At 35.2% G+C, this 14,928-nt stretch overlaps 1 protein-coding gene across 1 annotated transcript in view; it reads right to left on the minus strand.

Annotated features, from left to right (window-relative positions):
• The window catches only part of ABCA5 (ATP binding cassette subfamily A member 5), a 74,875-nt gene that overhangs the window by 37,559 nt on the left and 22,388 nt on the right, over positions 1-14,928 (minus strand). The window contains exons 8-14 of the mRNA XM_049636416.1: positions 14,592-14,780; positions 12,986-13,133; positions 10,897-11,065; positions 9,476-9,534; positions 2,965-3,075; positions 1,588-1,763; positions 944-1,063 (exon numbers count right to left, since the gene is read on the minus strand). Of these exons, the coding sequence (XP_049492373.1) occupies positions 944-1,063; positions 1,588-1,763; positions 2,965-3,075; positions 9,476-9,534; positions 10,897-11,065; positions 12,986-13,133; positions 14,592-14,780 (972 nt within the window). The remainder of the gene's footprint in view (positions 1-943; positions 1,064-1,587; positions 1,764-2,964; positions 3,076-9,475; positions 9,535-10,896; positions 11,066-12,985; positions 13,134-14,591; positions 14,781-14,928) is intronic.

A 14,928-nucleotide genomic window follows, 5' to 3' on the forward strand; every position in this document is an offset into this window, starting at 1 on the left:
GCTTGCAAAGCTGTGCAAAGCACTGTATCAGACGGTTCTATTTCTACAGGACAGAGAACAGCACAAGAACAGACATATACAAAAATAAAATCAGGGGCGCCTGGTGGCTCAGCCGGTTGAGCGTCTGACTTCGGCTGAGGTCACGATCTCTCGGTCCATGTCGGGCTCTGGGCTGATGGCTCAGAGCCTGGAGCCTGCTTCCGATTCTGTGTCTCCCTCTCTCTCTGGCCCTCCCCCGTTCATGCTCTGTCTCTCTCTGTCTCAAAAATAAACTTAAAAAAAAAATTTTTTTTAAATAAAAAAATAAAATAAAATCAGCAGGACAGTGAAAAACTGAACAATTCCTTTGGTTTTATTCTACTTTAAAATTTTTATTATGAACTATTATAAACATATAGAAAACTATAAAGAATATTAGAACAATACTGTTATATAGCCACCAGTGAAATTTAATCAATGTCATTTTTTGGCCATATTTTCTAGTTTTTTTCTTTTAAACATTTATTTATTTTCGAGAGAGAGACAGATACAGCGTGAGCAGGGGAGGGGCAGAGAGAGAAGACGATACAGAACCCGAAGCAGACTATAGGCTCTGAACTGTCAGCACAAAGCCCAATGCGGGGTTCAAATCCATGGACTGTGAGATTATGACCTGAGCTGAAGATGGATGCTTAACCCACTGAGCCACCCAGGCACCCCTCTACGGATCTTTTTTAAAAAATACAAAACATTGCAAATAGTCCATTCTTTCCATTCCCCTTCCTACAAGTAACCACAGTAGTAAATATGTTTTATCTTTATGACTCTGGTTTCACAACCTCATTACTATAATTATATGTATAATAATGTATAATATTTCATGTAGGCTGGCACTTTACACATGTTATTATATATAAACATGCAATACATTATATTTGTGTACAATACATTAATACTTATTTACCTTTGGATTCCCAAGAACAGCAATTCCTAAAGACAGTTTTCTTTTCTGACCACCACTTAACTTTTTAGCTTGGTTATCTTTGATAGCCTGCATGTCTAAATCCAGTAGAACTTTCTGTACCTATAAAGGCAGAACAATGTCACTTTTAAAATTATACCATTTACATAATTATCAATATTAATTTTTAAATGTCCCAATTTTAATATCAACTTTAAAAATGTTCTTTGAGTACAGAATTTAATTTTGACATGTATTCATATACAATGATTCCTGGTTGAAAGGTCTGTTTTACTTTTGTGACTACCTGGGTAGTGGTACAAGGATCAGTTTGAAGGCTGTGTGTGTGTGTGTGTGTGTGTGTGTGTGTGTGGTGGAAGAAGAAAGGCAGGTGTGAAAGGAAAGGATGGAAGAAAAGAAAAACCTATATTGAGAGGCTGGTGTCCTCCAGATGAAACAAGGACATTTTTATATGTGCTAAAATAAAATATTTATTCCAAAGTCCATCTAATTCTTTGTAATGAATTTCTGTTTATGGGCTCAGAACAGGTTTTTATTTAGATTTTCAAGCATTTTTTATACCAGTTATTACAGAAGGTTATTAATTTACAAGGAATAAAGTAAAAATTTCTATATGAATGACATACTTCTTGTATTACATTATTGGCTGGGATTCCTTTGATTGAAGCCAAAATGGATAAGTTTTCTTCTACTGTCAACACATCAAAGTGTATATCTAACTGTGGACAAATACCAATCATTTTTCTTGCTTCAAACATTTCGTCTATTTCTGAGACTCTGTGTCCATATATAGATGCAAATCCTGAAAGCAAAATACATATTTAAATTTATACTAACTACATTAAGTATTCAGAAGTATATATGCTTTAATGTATACTAACAACTTAGTTACTTGTACGTAATAAATATGTAAGGTATGAATTAATATAAACTTGGAAGGCATAACACACCTTCATTTCCATTCCATTGGTGACCTGCTTCCACCTTATATTCTAACCTCATTTTCCTTCATTTCCAGTTGATATTACATAGTGAAAAGAGCAAGGAACCAGAGCTTAACGCTGAACAGGGGTATATTGGTGCATTTTTTATATTTCTATTCCAGTAGCAATTTTCCTTAATTTCCAGGCATTAATCAATAGAGGAGAGAACAAAGAAACTAAAAATTTTCCCCTAACTAGATGTGTGGTCTTGAGAAAATCAATCTGAATTCCAGCTTTTCTCTTCTATAAGTTAAATACCAATATATCCCACTTAATTTCAGAACTATTAAATCACCATGATAATGCATGGAGAATTAGAAGAAAAATCATAAGTTTTTACTAAATGTAAGATATCACTACTGTCATCAGAAAGTGACACAATTAGGGATAAGCAACAAAATTAAACCAATTTCAAAAGTTAAACTACATTTTAAAAAATGCAGATTCCATACATGGAAAGTCAGCCTTTCTTAAAGCAAAATATTTATTATATTGCCACTAGATTTGGTTATTGTGGAAATATGGAGCTGCCATATTAAATTCTCACCTATAGGGCAATCACATGTCACAATTATACGTTTAAGGTATTATTGTTCTTATAATTGTATTTTAGGAGATGGTTTTGACATCTATCATTCTTTCCTTTTGAATTATTGTTGCACATGTAGATATCTATATCTATAATCTAAAATGTCTGTAGGTCTCATTTAATTTTCAATTACTGATTTATTCTTCCTTAAAAATGAAAAATACACATGAAATATCTTATAAAATGAGTACAAAATCAGATCACTTTTATTAAACATGACTGAATCATTTTTAGTTTCTATTGAAAAAAATGTGTAATCAAAAAGTAATAGTAAAGCACCTTTATACTGAGATTGGTCCCAAATCATTAAAAAAAAAAAAAATTCAATCAGTACATGTTTCAAGGATAAATAACTATACTGTGATACCTTGGTTAATAACACTAATAAACGGAAGAATTGTTGTTGTTTTTTTAAGTCAGAAAACTCTCACCATCAGAAGGCGGGCATAGTCCACAAAGAATATTCATCAAAGTACTCTTTCCTGTTCCACTGTGACCAAGTAATGCAGTAATCTGACCTTCATATATGTCGAATGACAAATCTAGTTCAGAAAAGAAGACTCAAATGTGATTTTTATTTCTGTTAAGCTATACAAAATAATACATAATACTTGAGCAGTCTTGAAACAAATCAATGTTTAATGGCAGATTTAAAGTTATTAGCATATTTAACAGCATAATACTTAATATTATATGATAATAATTCCTTATTATAGTCAATCGTATGAGCTACAAGAAAAGTAATAAAAATAAACCTATATTAACAGATTTCAAGAATATACAAAACACTGGGGAGGGTTTCTGTGGACCCACTTTTGGGACTTTCTATGGGGAGGGTTTCTGTGGACCCACTTTTGGGACTTTCTAAGGTAACTGAAACACAGAGACAAACAAAAATTTGTGCCCAAGGGTATTAACAAGGTTCCTATGGTAAAAATATTAGCAAAAACCTAGAAACTAACCAACAGCATGGGAGTGGTTAACTAAATACTTGAGAAATTCAATTTAAATAAAAGAAAAATTGGGGCGCCTGGGTGGCTCAGTCGGTTAAGTGTCCGACTTCGGCTCAGATCACGATCTTGTGCTTTGTGAGTTCGAGCACCACGAAGGGCTCTGTGCTGACAGCTTGGAGCCTGGAGCCTGCTTCAGATTCTGTGTCTTCCCTTCTCTCTGCCCTTCCCATGCTCATGCTCTGTTTCTCTCTGTCTCCCAATAATAAGTAAACGTTAAAAAAATGTTTTTTTAAATAAAAGAAAAACAGAATGAAGAACTATCAAGGGAGGATGTGTCAATGATTGAAGGAGGACAAAAGACAGGGATCTGAAAACCCAGCTTTGAATCACTGCAGACCCTGACCTGATGAAGGATCTGCAGGCCAGAAGCAAAAATAAATCTTCTCCGGAGGAAGATCACATCATCCAGAGCATCAAATAATCTCTACAATTTTCATATGCAATACACAGCACTCAGTCAAAAACAGCCAGACAGGAAATAGCAAGAGAAGATAAAAACCCAACAGAAATGACAGGTGACAGAAATGGACCTAGAGGACATACAGATATTGACACCAGAAGAGAAGATTATAAAACAACCATGCTATCCTGCTCCTAAGAGAATGCTGACAAAGAACTAAAAGCCATACAAAAGAACCAAGTGGAAAGACAAAAACTGGAAAAGTTAAGTGAAAAATATTTCAATAGGATTGTTTAACCACATTAGGCCCAACTACAGAAAATTAGTAAATGACAAGAAGAGTCCTAAGAAAATATCTAGACTGAAGCACAGAGAGAGAAAAAAACAATGAAAAATTCAGAAAAGAGCATAAAAAATAAATGGGATGAAATGAAAAGTTGTAACATGTAATAATAATAGACTAAAGGATGAGAAAATAGGACAGAAGCAATACTGGAAAGTACTGGAAAAGAAATGGCTGAAAAAAATTTAAAACAGAAGAAAGACATCAAGCCACAGATTCAAGAGCACTTGTAAAACCAAAGTGGAATAAATGTAAAACAAACACCACCGAGGCATGTGGCAGTAAAACTGCTGAAAACCAAAAACAGATCTTTAAGGTTTTCTTCATGTTTATTTTTTCACAAGAGAGAGAGAGAGAGAGAGAGCAAGAGCAAGAGAGAGCAGAGCGCAAGTGGGGCAGGGGCAGAGAGAGGGGGACCGAAGACCCAAAGTGGGCTCTGTGTTGACAGCAGCGAGCCCAATGTGTGGCTCAAACCCGCCAACTGCGAGATCGTGACCTGAGCTCAATCCACTGAGCCACCCAGGCGCCCCTAGAAACAGATCTTTAAAAACAGCCAGGGTAACAGTATCTACCAACAACAGAGAAATAGGAAAACCAACAGTTATCTCTGCAACCAGAACAATGGAAAAGGGAGATGACAGATTACACTTTAAAGTGCTGAAAAAACAAAATTACCATCAAGCTGAAGTTGAATATTCAGAGAAATATGCTTCAAAGCTAAAGGTGAAAAAATATATTTGCAAACAAAAACTGAGAGACTGTACCATCAGCAGACCCGAATTAAAGAAAACAGCAAAAAGCTATTTTTCACACACAAGGAAAATTATCCTAGACGGAAGATCAGAAAGGCAGGAAGTAACAAAGATAAATGATACGGTAAATACACAAGTAAATATAAATGAAACGGTCTTTTAAAAACAATGCTAATAACATTATCTTTGGTTTAAAATACACATAGAATTAAACTACATGAAAACAATAGTATATAAGTTGGAATAGGCATAAAGAAATAAGTAGGGATAAAAGTAAGTTCCTGGACTTTTTTTCTCACTTTACTATTCTGTAAATACTATAAATTAGTAAACCACTAACTTGTAAGTCAAGGATCCATGTTATAATATCTAGAGTAGTTTCTAGGAAGGGCACGTGTGACCAAGAAGCCAAGAGGAGGAAAATGAGAAACGGCATAATAAAAATACTCAATTGCTTCCAGTTCAACTAACCTACTGGAGGATGCGAGACCATATAAAAGAGGTAAATTCTCCCGCCTACAGTCCACTAGACCAACTAGTCTGTTAGCCAACTATGTGACCAGGCCACCATCCAATTCCAGATAATCCACAAACTGACTGAAGAACCAAACGAGAGACTCCTCAGTCATAGCAAAATAATAACTGCCTTAAGCCACTGAGCATTAGAGTGGCTAAAGCTGAACGGTTCGGGCAGAAATAACAACCGATTCCATATCAAGAAGCTAGGAAGGGGCTCCTGGGTGGCTCAGCCCGTTAAGCATCTGACTCTTCATTACGGCTCAGGTCATAATCTCACGATTCACGAGATGGAGCCCTGTGTCAGGTTCTATGCTGACAGCATGGAGCCTGCTTGGGATTCATTCTCTCTCCCTCTCTCTCTCTCCCTCTCTGCTCCTCTCCTGCTCTCTGTCTCAAAATAAATAAACTTTTTTTTTTTAAAGCTAGGAAAAGCAAAACTAATTAAACCCAAAGAAAGTAGTCATACAGAAATAACAGAGTAACACAACTCAATTAACTGCAAAGCAAACACATGTATGATAAAGAAAACCAACAAAGTTGATGCCTCGAAAAGATTAATAAAATTGATAAACCCACTGCAAAACAAATGAAAAAAAATAATTACAAATTACTAAATATATAATGAAGACAGGGAACATCATTACAGATTCTACAGACATGTAAAAGATTATGAATAACCTGTAACAAACAATTTGGCAACTTAGAATCTAAGTTTGACGCGTAGCTATGACCATAAAAGCATCACCACTATCAAGATGATGAACATATTCATCTCCACAAAAAATGCTGCTTTAAAATGTTTGTCCTTTGCCTATTCCACCCATCTCCAAGTAACCACTGATCTGCTCTTTTTCACTACACATTAGTTCTGCCTTTTCTATTTTACATGAATGTAATCCTATACTACGTAGTTTTATTTCTAGCTTCTTAACATCATTATTTAGAGATTCATCCATGTTGTAGCACGTATTAAGAATTCATTCCTTTTATGCCAACGAGCATTCCACTGGATGCATATGCCACAGCTGGCTATGCATTCCCCTATTAATAGGCATTTTAGACTGTTTTCAGTTTTTGTGTAACAAATAAGTTTACAATGAATATTCCTCTATAAGTCTTAGTATAAAACAATTTTCACCTCTCCTGGACAGATGCCTAGAAGTGAAATGGCTAGATCACATAACAGGTGCATATTTAACTCTTTCACAAATCGTCAAGCTATTTTCCAAAGCACCTGTGCCCTTTCACATCCCCTCCGGCAGCGCATGAGCTCCAGGTTTCCACCTTCACCAACACTCAGTATGACCAGCCTTTCCAATCTTCGTCATTCCAGTGTTATGTGGTGACAGATGGCAGCTAAGCTTGTGGTGAGCATAGCATAATGAATAGAAAATAATAATTTTAATCATTCTGCTAAGTATGTACTGATATCTTGTGATTTTAATTTGCAATTCCCTAATGAGTAATAGTGTTGGACACCTTCTCATGTACTTAGTTGCTATCCTTCTATCTTCTTTGGTGAAGAGGATATTCAAATATTCTGCCCATTAACTGGGTTGTTTTCTTATTATTGAGTTTTGAGAGATCTTTATATATTCTGGATCCAAGTTCTTGATCAGATCGATGATTTGCAAATATTTCCCCCAGGCCAATGGTTTAGCTTTTCATTTCCATTAACAGTATCTTACAAACAGAAGCCTTCTTAATTTTTACAGTCCAATTCATCAATTAATTTACAGTTGTGCTTCTGTGCATATCTGGGAAATTTTCATGTAACCCCAGACTGCAAACGCATTTCTTCTATGGATTGTTTTTTTTGAAGTTTTAGAGTTTTAGGTTTTACATTTAGGTGTATGATCCATTTTCAGTTAGTTTTTGTATATGGTGCCTACGACAGACCAATGCTCACTTTATCCGATTGTTTCAACAGCATTTGTTTAAAAGTCCATCCTTTCTCTAGCAAGTTAACTTTGCATCTTTGTTGCAAGTTACCTACTCATACACATATGGGCCTATTCTACACTCTCTATTCTGTTTCACTGATCTATTTTTATGTTGTTTTTATGCCAAAATTACACTGTCTTGATGACTGGAGCATTTATATGAAGTCTTGTAACAAAGTTATACTAGTTCCTCAACTTTGGTCTTCTTTTTCAAAGTGTTTTTGACTATTCTAGGTCATTTGTATTTTCTTGGAAAGTTTAGAATCAGTTTGTCAAAAGCTACAAGAAAAAAAAAAAGCCCTATTAGGATTTTTATTGTGCCTGAATCTACTGAAATTTGAGTAAAGTTGGCATCTGACCCTGAGTCTTCTCACCCATGAACATGGTATCTCTACTTATTTACATACTCTTTATTCTTTCAGCAACTTTTAAAAAAAAATTTTTTTTAACTTTATTCATTTTTGAGAGACAGAGCATTAGCAGGGAAGGGGCAGAAAGAGAGGGAGACACGGAATCTGAAGCAGGCTCCAGGTTCTGAGCTGTCAGCACAAGAGCCTGACGCGGGGCTCGAACTCACGAACTGTGAGATCATGACCTGAGCCAAAGTTGGACGCTCAACCGACTGAGCCACCCAGGCGCCCCTTTCAGCAACTTTTTAAAATTTTTCAAGTTACAAATCTGTTACACCTTTTGTCAGATTTATCTATAAATATGTTTAGATACTTATGGGCTATTTTTAATTTTAATTTCTTTTTTTTTTTAAAGTTTATTTATTTTTGACAGAGAGTACACAAGCAGGGGAGATGCAGAGAGAGACAGAGAGAGAGAGAGAGAGAGAGACAGAGAGAGAGGAAGAGAATCCCAGGGAGGCTCCGCACTGTTAGTGTGGAACTTGATGCAGAGCTCGAACTCACAAACTGAGATCATGACCTGAGTCAAAATCAAGAGTCTGGTGCTTAACTGACTAAGTTACCTAGGCGCCTCATTAATTTTACTTTCTAATTATCTGTTAGTAGTATATCGAAGGACAATTTATTTTTCTACATTTATCTTATACTCTGCCCCCTTACTAAATTCGCTTTTTAGTTCCACTAACTTTTTTGTAGCTCTAACCAGATTTTTTAAATGTATACTCATATCAACTGCTAACAGCTTCACTGCTTCCTTTCCAATTTGGATGCCCTCAATAATACTGGTGAACCGTATCTAGTCAGTTGAAGGCCTGCTGAGCAAAAATGGTTTTCCCTGAGAAGGAAGAATTCTGCCCCAAGACCGTAGCATAGATGTCCTGAGTCTCCAGCCCGACAGCCTCCCCTGTGAATTTCAGACTGAAGCCTGCAACTGTTAACTCTTATCTCAGTTTCCAAGCTGCCATGCTGCCGTGTAGATTTCAGACTCGCCAGGCCTCACAATCACGTGGACCAATTTCTTAAAATTAATCTCCTTATTCCCTCCTTCTCCCACCCCGCCAGCTCACCCTGCTCTCTACATATGTGGATGTGTGTGTGCATGCATATGTGAGTGTGTGTATGTATGTGTGTGTATATATATACTCTATTCATTTTGAAGAATCCTTACACATTGTTAAACATTCTACAATTCTCACAATAGTTCTCACGGCAAGGAATTATCAGACTCAAAATGTCAGTAGTGCCAAGGTCGAGAAACCCTGTGCTAGGTCAAAAGGAAACAAAATTAACTAACATGTAGACACATGCATAATAATAGAACGAAAAAGGACACAGACTTGTTCAAATAACTGAATGGTTTTCATCTTTAATAGATTATTTTTTACTCTTAGTATTTTATTTGTTGTTAATTTTATTATGAATATTAATCACGTAAATAAATGAAAGTGCCCCTAAAAGAGAGAAAACTGTGCTAAAGAAGTTTAAATTTTGTACAAACTATGCAAATTGTTTTCCAATCTGTACTTTACAATCGTGGACTGGGTACAACGAAAGCTACTTACTTCTCAAAGCCTCCACACTTTCACCTTTCTTTCTGTACGTCTTCTGAATACCACTGATTCTGAAAAACATGATTCTCTAAGTATTCAAAGCAATTTATAAGGTTGTGCGCTTCCATGTGTAGTATTGTTATCAAAGCTGTCATATTTTATAGAAATAATAATAAAGTACCTTCCTACTAAAACAATAAACCTAAGAGAGGTGACAATAATTACAAAATTATTTTAAAGAAACCACAAAAGCATTCAGTATTCCTGTGCATTTTAAGTGTCATTCATTCACATTTCATGACAAGCCACCTTCTGAAAATAAAGCCTTTGGCTCCAGCAATTTATAGATGTGTCTCTTCATCTTTGATACTTTTCTGTTTGTAATTTATCGATACTTGTTACAACAGTTAACGGGGATTAAAAACCAAATGCTATATTTCACATCAGCACGCATTTCAAACTATACATAAACGTGAAGTGGTTCTCTCATTCCACTTTAAATGTCTCAAATAACTTAAAGAATTAATGGTTTTGTTAACCACTTTCAATTTTGCCCCTGAGAAAGCAGACCATTAACCCACTTATTACATCCTAAGTATCTGACTCTCCCTTGCTTTTTATACGTTCTTAAACTTGAAAAACACATATTATATTATACTTCACTTTTTCTTTCATTTTTTGCCTTTTATTTCTTTTCTCTTCTTCCTGTTACTTTTTAAATTTGGTTTTGACTGATCTAGAAAGGCATCGTAGTGAATTTCTTGGGTTCATAGAAATTAAACTGATACTCTGAGTCACAATACCTGAAAGTCTATGAAATTAAGAGAGGACAATATGTTATATAACTTAGACAATGCAGCCGGAATAAAATTATAAAGCTAGTATTTATTCTGTTTCAATCTACTTAATGGAAATCTGAAAATGGCTTAATTGTATGAATACTAGGTTTTATAACTTTTAAAAGTTTCCACTGAAACATAAAATTTCAAACCTAACACAACCTTATTCTAAATGGTTGCAAAGAAAATAAGAACCTAAAAGAGAAACTGCTCATATTAATTCTGTGTTTTAAAAATCATGAGATGTGGGGGCGCCTGGATGGCTCAGTCGGTTGAGTGTCCGACTTCGGCTCAGGTCATGTTCTCACAGCTCCTGACTTCGAGCCCCGCGTCGGACTCTGTGCTGACAGCTCAGAGCCTGGAGCCTGCTTCTGTTTCTGTGTCTCCCTCTCTCTCTGCCCCTAACCCACTCGCATTCTGTCTCTGTCTCTTTCAAAAATAAATAAACATTAAAAAAAAAAAATCTTTTTTAAATCATGAGCTGTGTACCAAAATCTAAGACACAGTAGTTACAGACATTATTTAAAAATAGGATTTAAATGTAGCAGTGTTTAACTACTTCTTATACCTAAGTTGCCAAAGATTAAATCATACCTTATGGCTTCTTTTCCCACAAATTCTGAAGAAACAGGCTCAACAATTTCACTAAAACTAATATTTCCGTTAACATTGCCCTCTGATAACTCCTTATAATTTCTTTTGCTTTTTGACCAATATGATGGCTTTAGAAAATATAAAGATGATCTCCGTAAGCCAAATTCCCCTGAAAAATAAAAAAAATAAAAAAATGAATTACCCTCACAAATTATTTCTAGAAACTAGATTTGAAATTATAAAGACAGTATGTGAAACACATGACCTGGAGCTAAAGTTCATATTAAAAGTATTAAATCAGCACTGTGTGAAAAATGTTTTTACTGACAAATAATTCTAGTCTACAAACCATCTGAGATGCTTAGAGCACAGGAGAATGTAAAGGTGAATAAAGCGCATTTTCTGTCCCGAAGGAGCTCCCATCTTTACGGGCACACATGTGTAACGAGCGCCTAGAACACGCTGCAGACATGAAGCACATCATGCATGGCGCTAGTAAGAGTTCAAAGGAAGAGAAGTTTATGCCTGAATGAGGAACATATCCTGAGGGCTGTAATGGGTATCATCTTATCGTGTCTTTGAAAACGGCTAGTACTTATTACTTCGAAAAGTGGACACAGTTCACGGAGGTTTTTAAAATCAGGAGAGTAACACGGCAACAGGACAGGCGAAGAAGACTTAGACACAGTAGACAGTGATGGTTGCTCACACAGTATATACCCATTTTCACCTCTTTCCCTAAAAAAGCCAACACTTCCCATTAAAAAAAAAATATCCAACCTCTTCTAGATGGCCACATCTAGATCTGATCCCCTCTACGGAGAGGATCCTGACTCATCTGATCAGTACGTGGCACCCTCTGCTGACTGTTACTGCTCTGGCTGTCAGCATGTAACCAATCAGAAGCGAAGGGTTTAGGTGGGGGAAAGATTCACCCTCCCTCCTCCATTGGACAGGAACAAAGAAGCATCCCACAGCAGCCAGGAAGACAGGCACAGGGGGCAAAAGCCTAGAGAATGTGGGTCTTTGAATAAGGCAACCAATTCGGAACCTATCCTATCTCTGGACTTCCTTTTAAGTAAAACAATCAGTTTCCTTCTTGCTTAAGCCAATTAAAAACGATCTTCTGTTAAGAGTAACTAAAAACAATCTAACCGATTCACTGAAGCTGGGCTTAAATAGGTAAATAGGGCTATTTGGATGAATATAAAATACAGTAAGGAGGCAGAGAGTGAAAAGGAGAGCTTAAATCTATAAAAGTAATGTGAAGGACATTCATACATAAAGAGTTTCTATTTAATTCACTAGGATATGTCCAGCAAGATGATTTCTGAGCAGGTGATTAATTTGATTAAAGGCAATGGCTAAGTTTTAGACAGGCTTGAAGCAGGTAATTAGATGAGAGGTATGGTCTAGATGCCTTCCGCAGTGGTGGAAATGTCCTGTTATGCATACTGTACCATATGGTAACTAACAGCCATTTGTGGCTTACTAAGCAGTCGGAAGGTGACTTGTGCTACCGAGGAAATGGGCTGTTAATTTCTTTAATTCTAAATAATTCAAATTTTAAAAATCATATTGTCTAGTAGTTACCATATAAGTGCCAGTCTAGAACACAGACAAAAGTAATGAGGAACTCAAAGGGGAAAGTCAAGGGAGTGTTAGATTATTTTAATAATATTTTCAATCAACAGGAGTTGGCTATAGATGAATGATGGATAAGGACAGTGGTGGGAGTTACAAGATTACCTCATAGTTTTGCACCTTAGAGGGTAAAGTAGTGAAATACTTTAGCCAACAAAGATTAACATTAACAATACTTTAGTCAACAAAGATTAACAACAGACATAAATTGAGTCACAGACTTAAGTTTTCAAAGCAAACTGCTCTCTTTTGAAGAGAATCTCCCTACATTCACTAGTCATTAAGGCACAGGTACGAAATATACTTATTTAAAATTAAACTAAGAGTTTAAACAACAAATATGACTAGGGTACTCCAGCTAGAAGAAAACATTTAAACTAAGTTGACCCTATGTGAGCAAAAAAATTAAAATCTTTAAAGTAAAATCCAATAGGTACCTGCATACCTGGAATGACTTGATCAAGATAGACAGCCAAGAGGACATAGAATATACTATTAAGTGCTAGCATGACAAGAGTAATAATTAGAGGATATGGGCCTTCAGTCAAATTAGAAAATAAAGCACCTTCATTAAAATCTTCTAAGTGCATGACCTGGAAAACAGAAACACCAACTTTATTATATAAAAACAATACAAATAAGCAAAAGTTAACACTACCTAGAGTTTCTCATTATATCCAGATCGATGGTAACCAAACTGGGCCTTCTAACAGTCTACTAAATTAGTAGTAAGAATTTATAAGGAAAACAACAAACTTTACCAAAATATAAGTTTATCACAACAATCCATTTCAATCCTTTTTAATGTTATGTTTTAAAATTAGTATACATCTCTTCCCAGGGCATTGAATTCTAATGTTATGACTATCAAAGGAAATAAAAATAAAGTATGCTCGTATTACTAACTGCTGCAAACAAATGGTCCACATGGAAGTCAAACAAATTAAGTATTAGAGGATAAAATTATGATCAGCATCTTTTCAATACTGAAAAGGGAGAAGGTATTCTGATTAATTAACACAACTCTTCCATTATTCACAATAGATATATGTGATAGAGCAGAAAGACATGTACTAGAGGTTGAGGTGTCATTTAGACCCCAGATCTGCCATTAGGAATAAATGCTAATTACACCATTCTGGATCTCAGTCTCCTCATCTGTGAAATGAAGATGATTAAATGACATTGGGAAGTCCTTCCCACAAGCAACAAAGACCTATGAATCTATAAATCTACTTTCCTAAGTGAAGGAGAACTCAGTGGACTCTTAAAATGTGTAAACGATAGCTCTTAGGTCCAAAGTAATTAAAATTTGCTTAACTCAATACTCATAAACATTAATCTAAGGTTTCACAAATCAGAATATTCTATTTAGTCAACATGAATAATCTCTTATTTTAAGTAATTACATTTTTGCTTTATACATTGACGAAATTTATGTTTTATAATAGAAGAAGCAGTTTCTCATAAGAATACTTCCCTCGGAACCTGACTGCCCCTATAAAATAGACTAATAAAAATCAAATAAAAACTTTAAAAATAAATACATAAATATAAATATTATTTAGGCGAAGGACAATCCCATGAATCCTAAAGTAATAAAATCCACCAGCCTACTCGTTTCACTGATAACAGTCATGAAAATTTGTTTTGCTCCACACACCACAATTTTCTGCCAGGTACACACCTGAGATAAATGTACCAAAGTAGCAATGTAACCAGGCCATATAGCAATCTAGAATACCTGGCGCTTAAAATGACTTTTAACAAACTGAGTTATTGCAGTGAAAATAAACTACTGAGATATACTAATACACAAGATAGAAAACTTCTAAACAGATCATACAGATGAAAAACTTAAAAATGGAGAAAATATAAATGAAACCCATATAAAATGTACTCCAGTGTTCAAACAGCATTCCTTTCTTATGTTGAAATTATAAAATAATTTTTTTGCAAATCAAAGGCAGTATCACTGCAGTATAACAAGCTGCATGGAACTGGAGAGAAAAAGTACTTAGTAGTGGAAGCAAGATAAATATATTACCTACCTGTGCAATACCAATCAAAAAAGTACATTGACAGAAAGGACTGAAAAGCCACACTAATGATTTGGGAAAACTTTCCATGAGGACTATCAAAAGGCCAACAAATCCAAAAGCCACAGTGACTAAAAATTCAACTATTCCCACATGTTTTGATTTTTTAAAAAGAGGTGTCAGCATTAAAGCAAAAAATACCTGCAAAATATAAATATTAAAGTTAATGCATTGTTCATATACATTGGTATGAAAACAAAATTAATTTTGCTTGTGAAAGAACAATCATTGGAAAATACATTCATTAAAATAATTTCTAAATGCTATGGTAAGATATTTTATTTTCATA

Source organism: Panthera uncia, chromosome E1, assembly GCF_023721935.1.
Source record: "Panthera uncia isolate 11264 chromosome E1, Puncia_PCG_1.0, whole genome shotgun sequence".
Taxonomy (NCBI): Eukaryota; Metazoa; Chordata; class Mammalia; order Carnivora; family Felidae; genus Panthera; species Panthera uncia.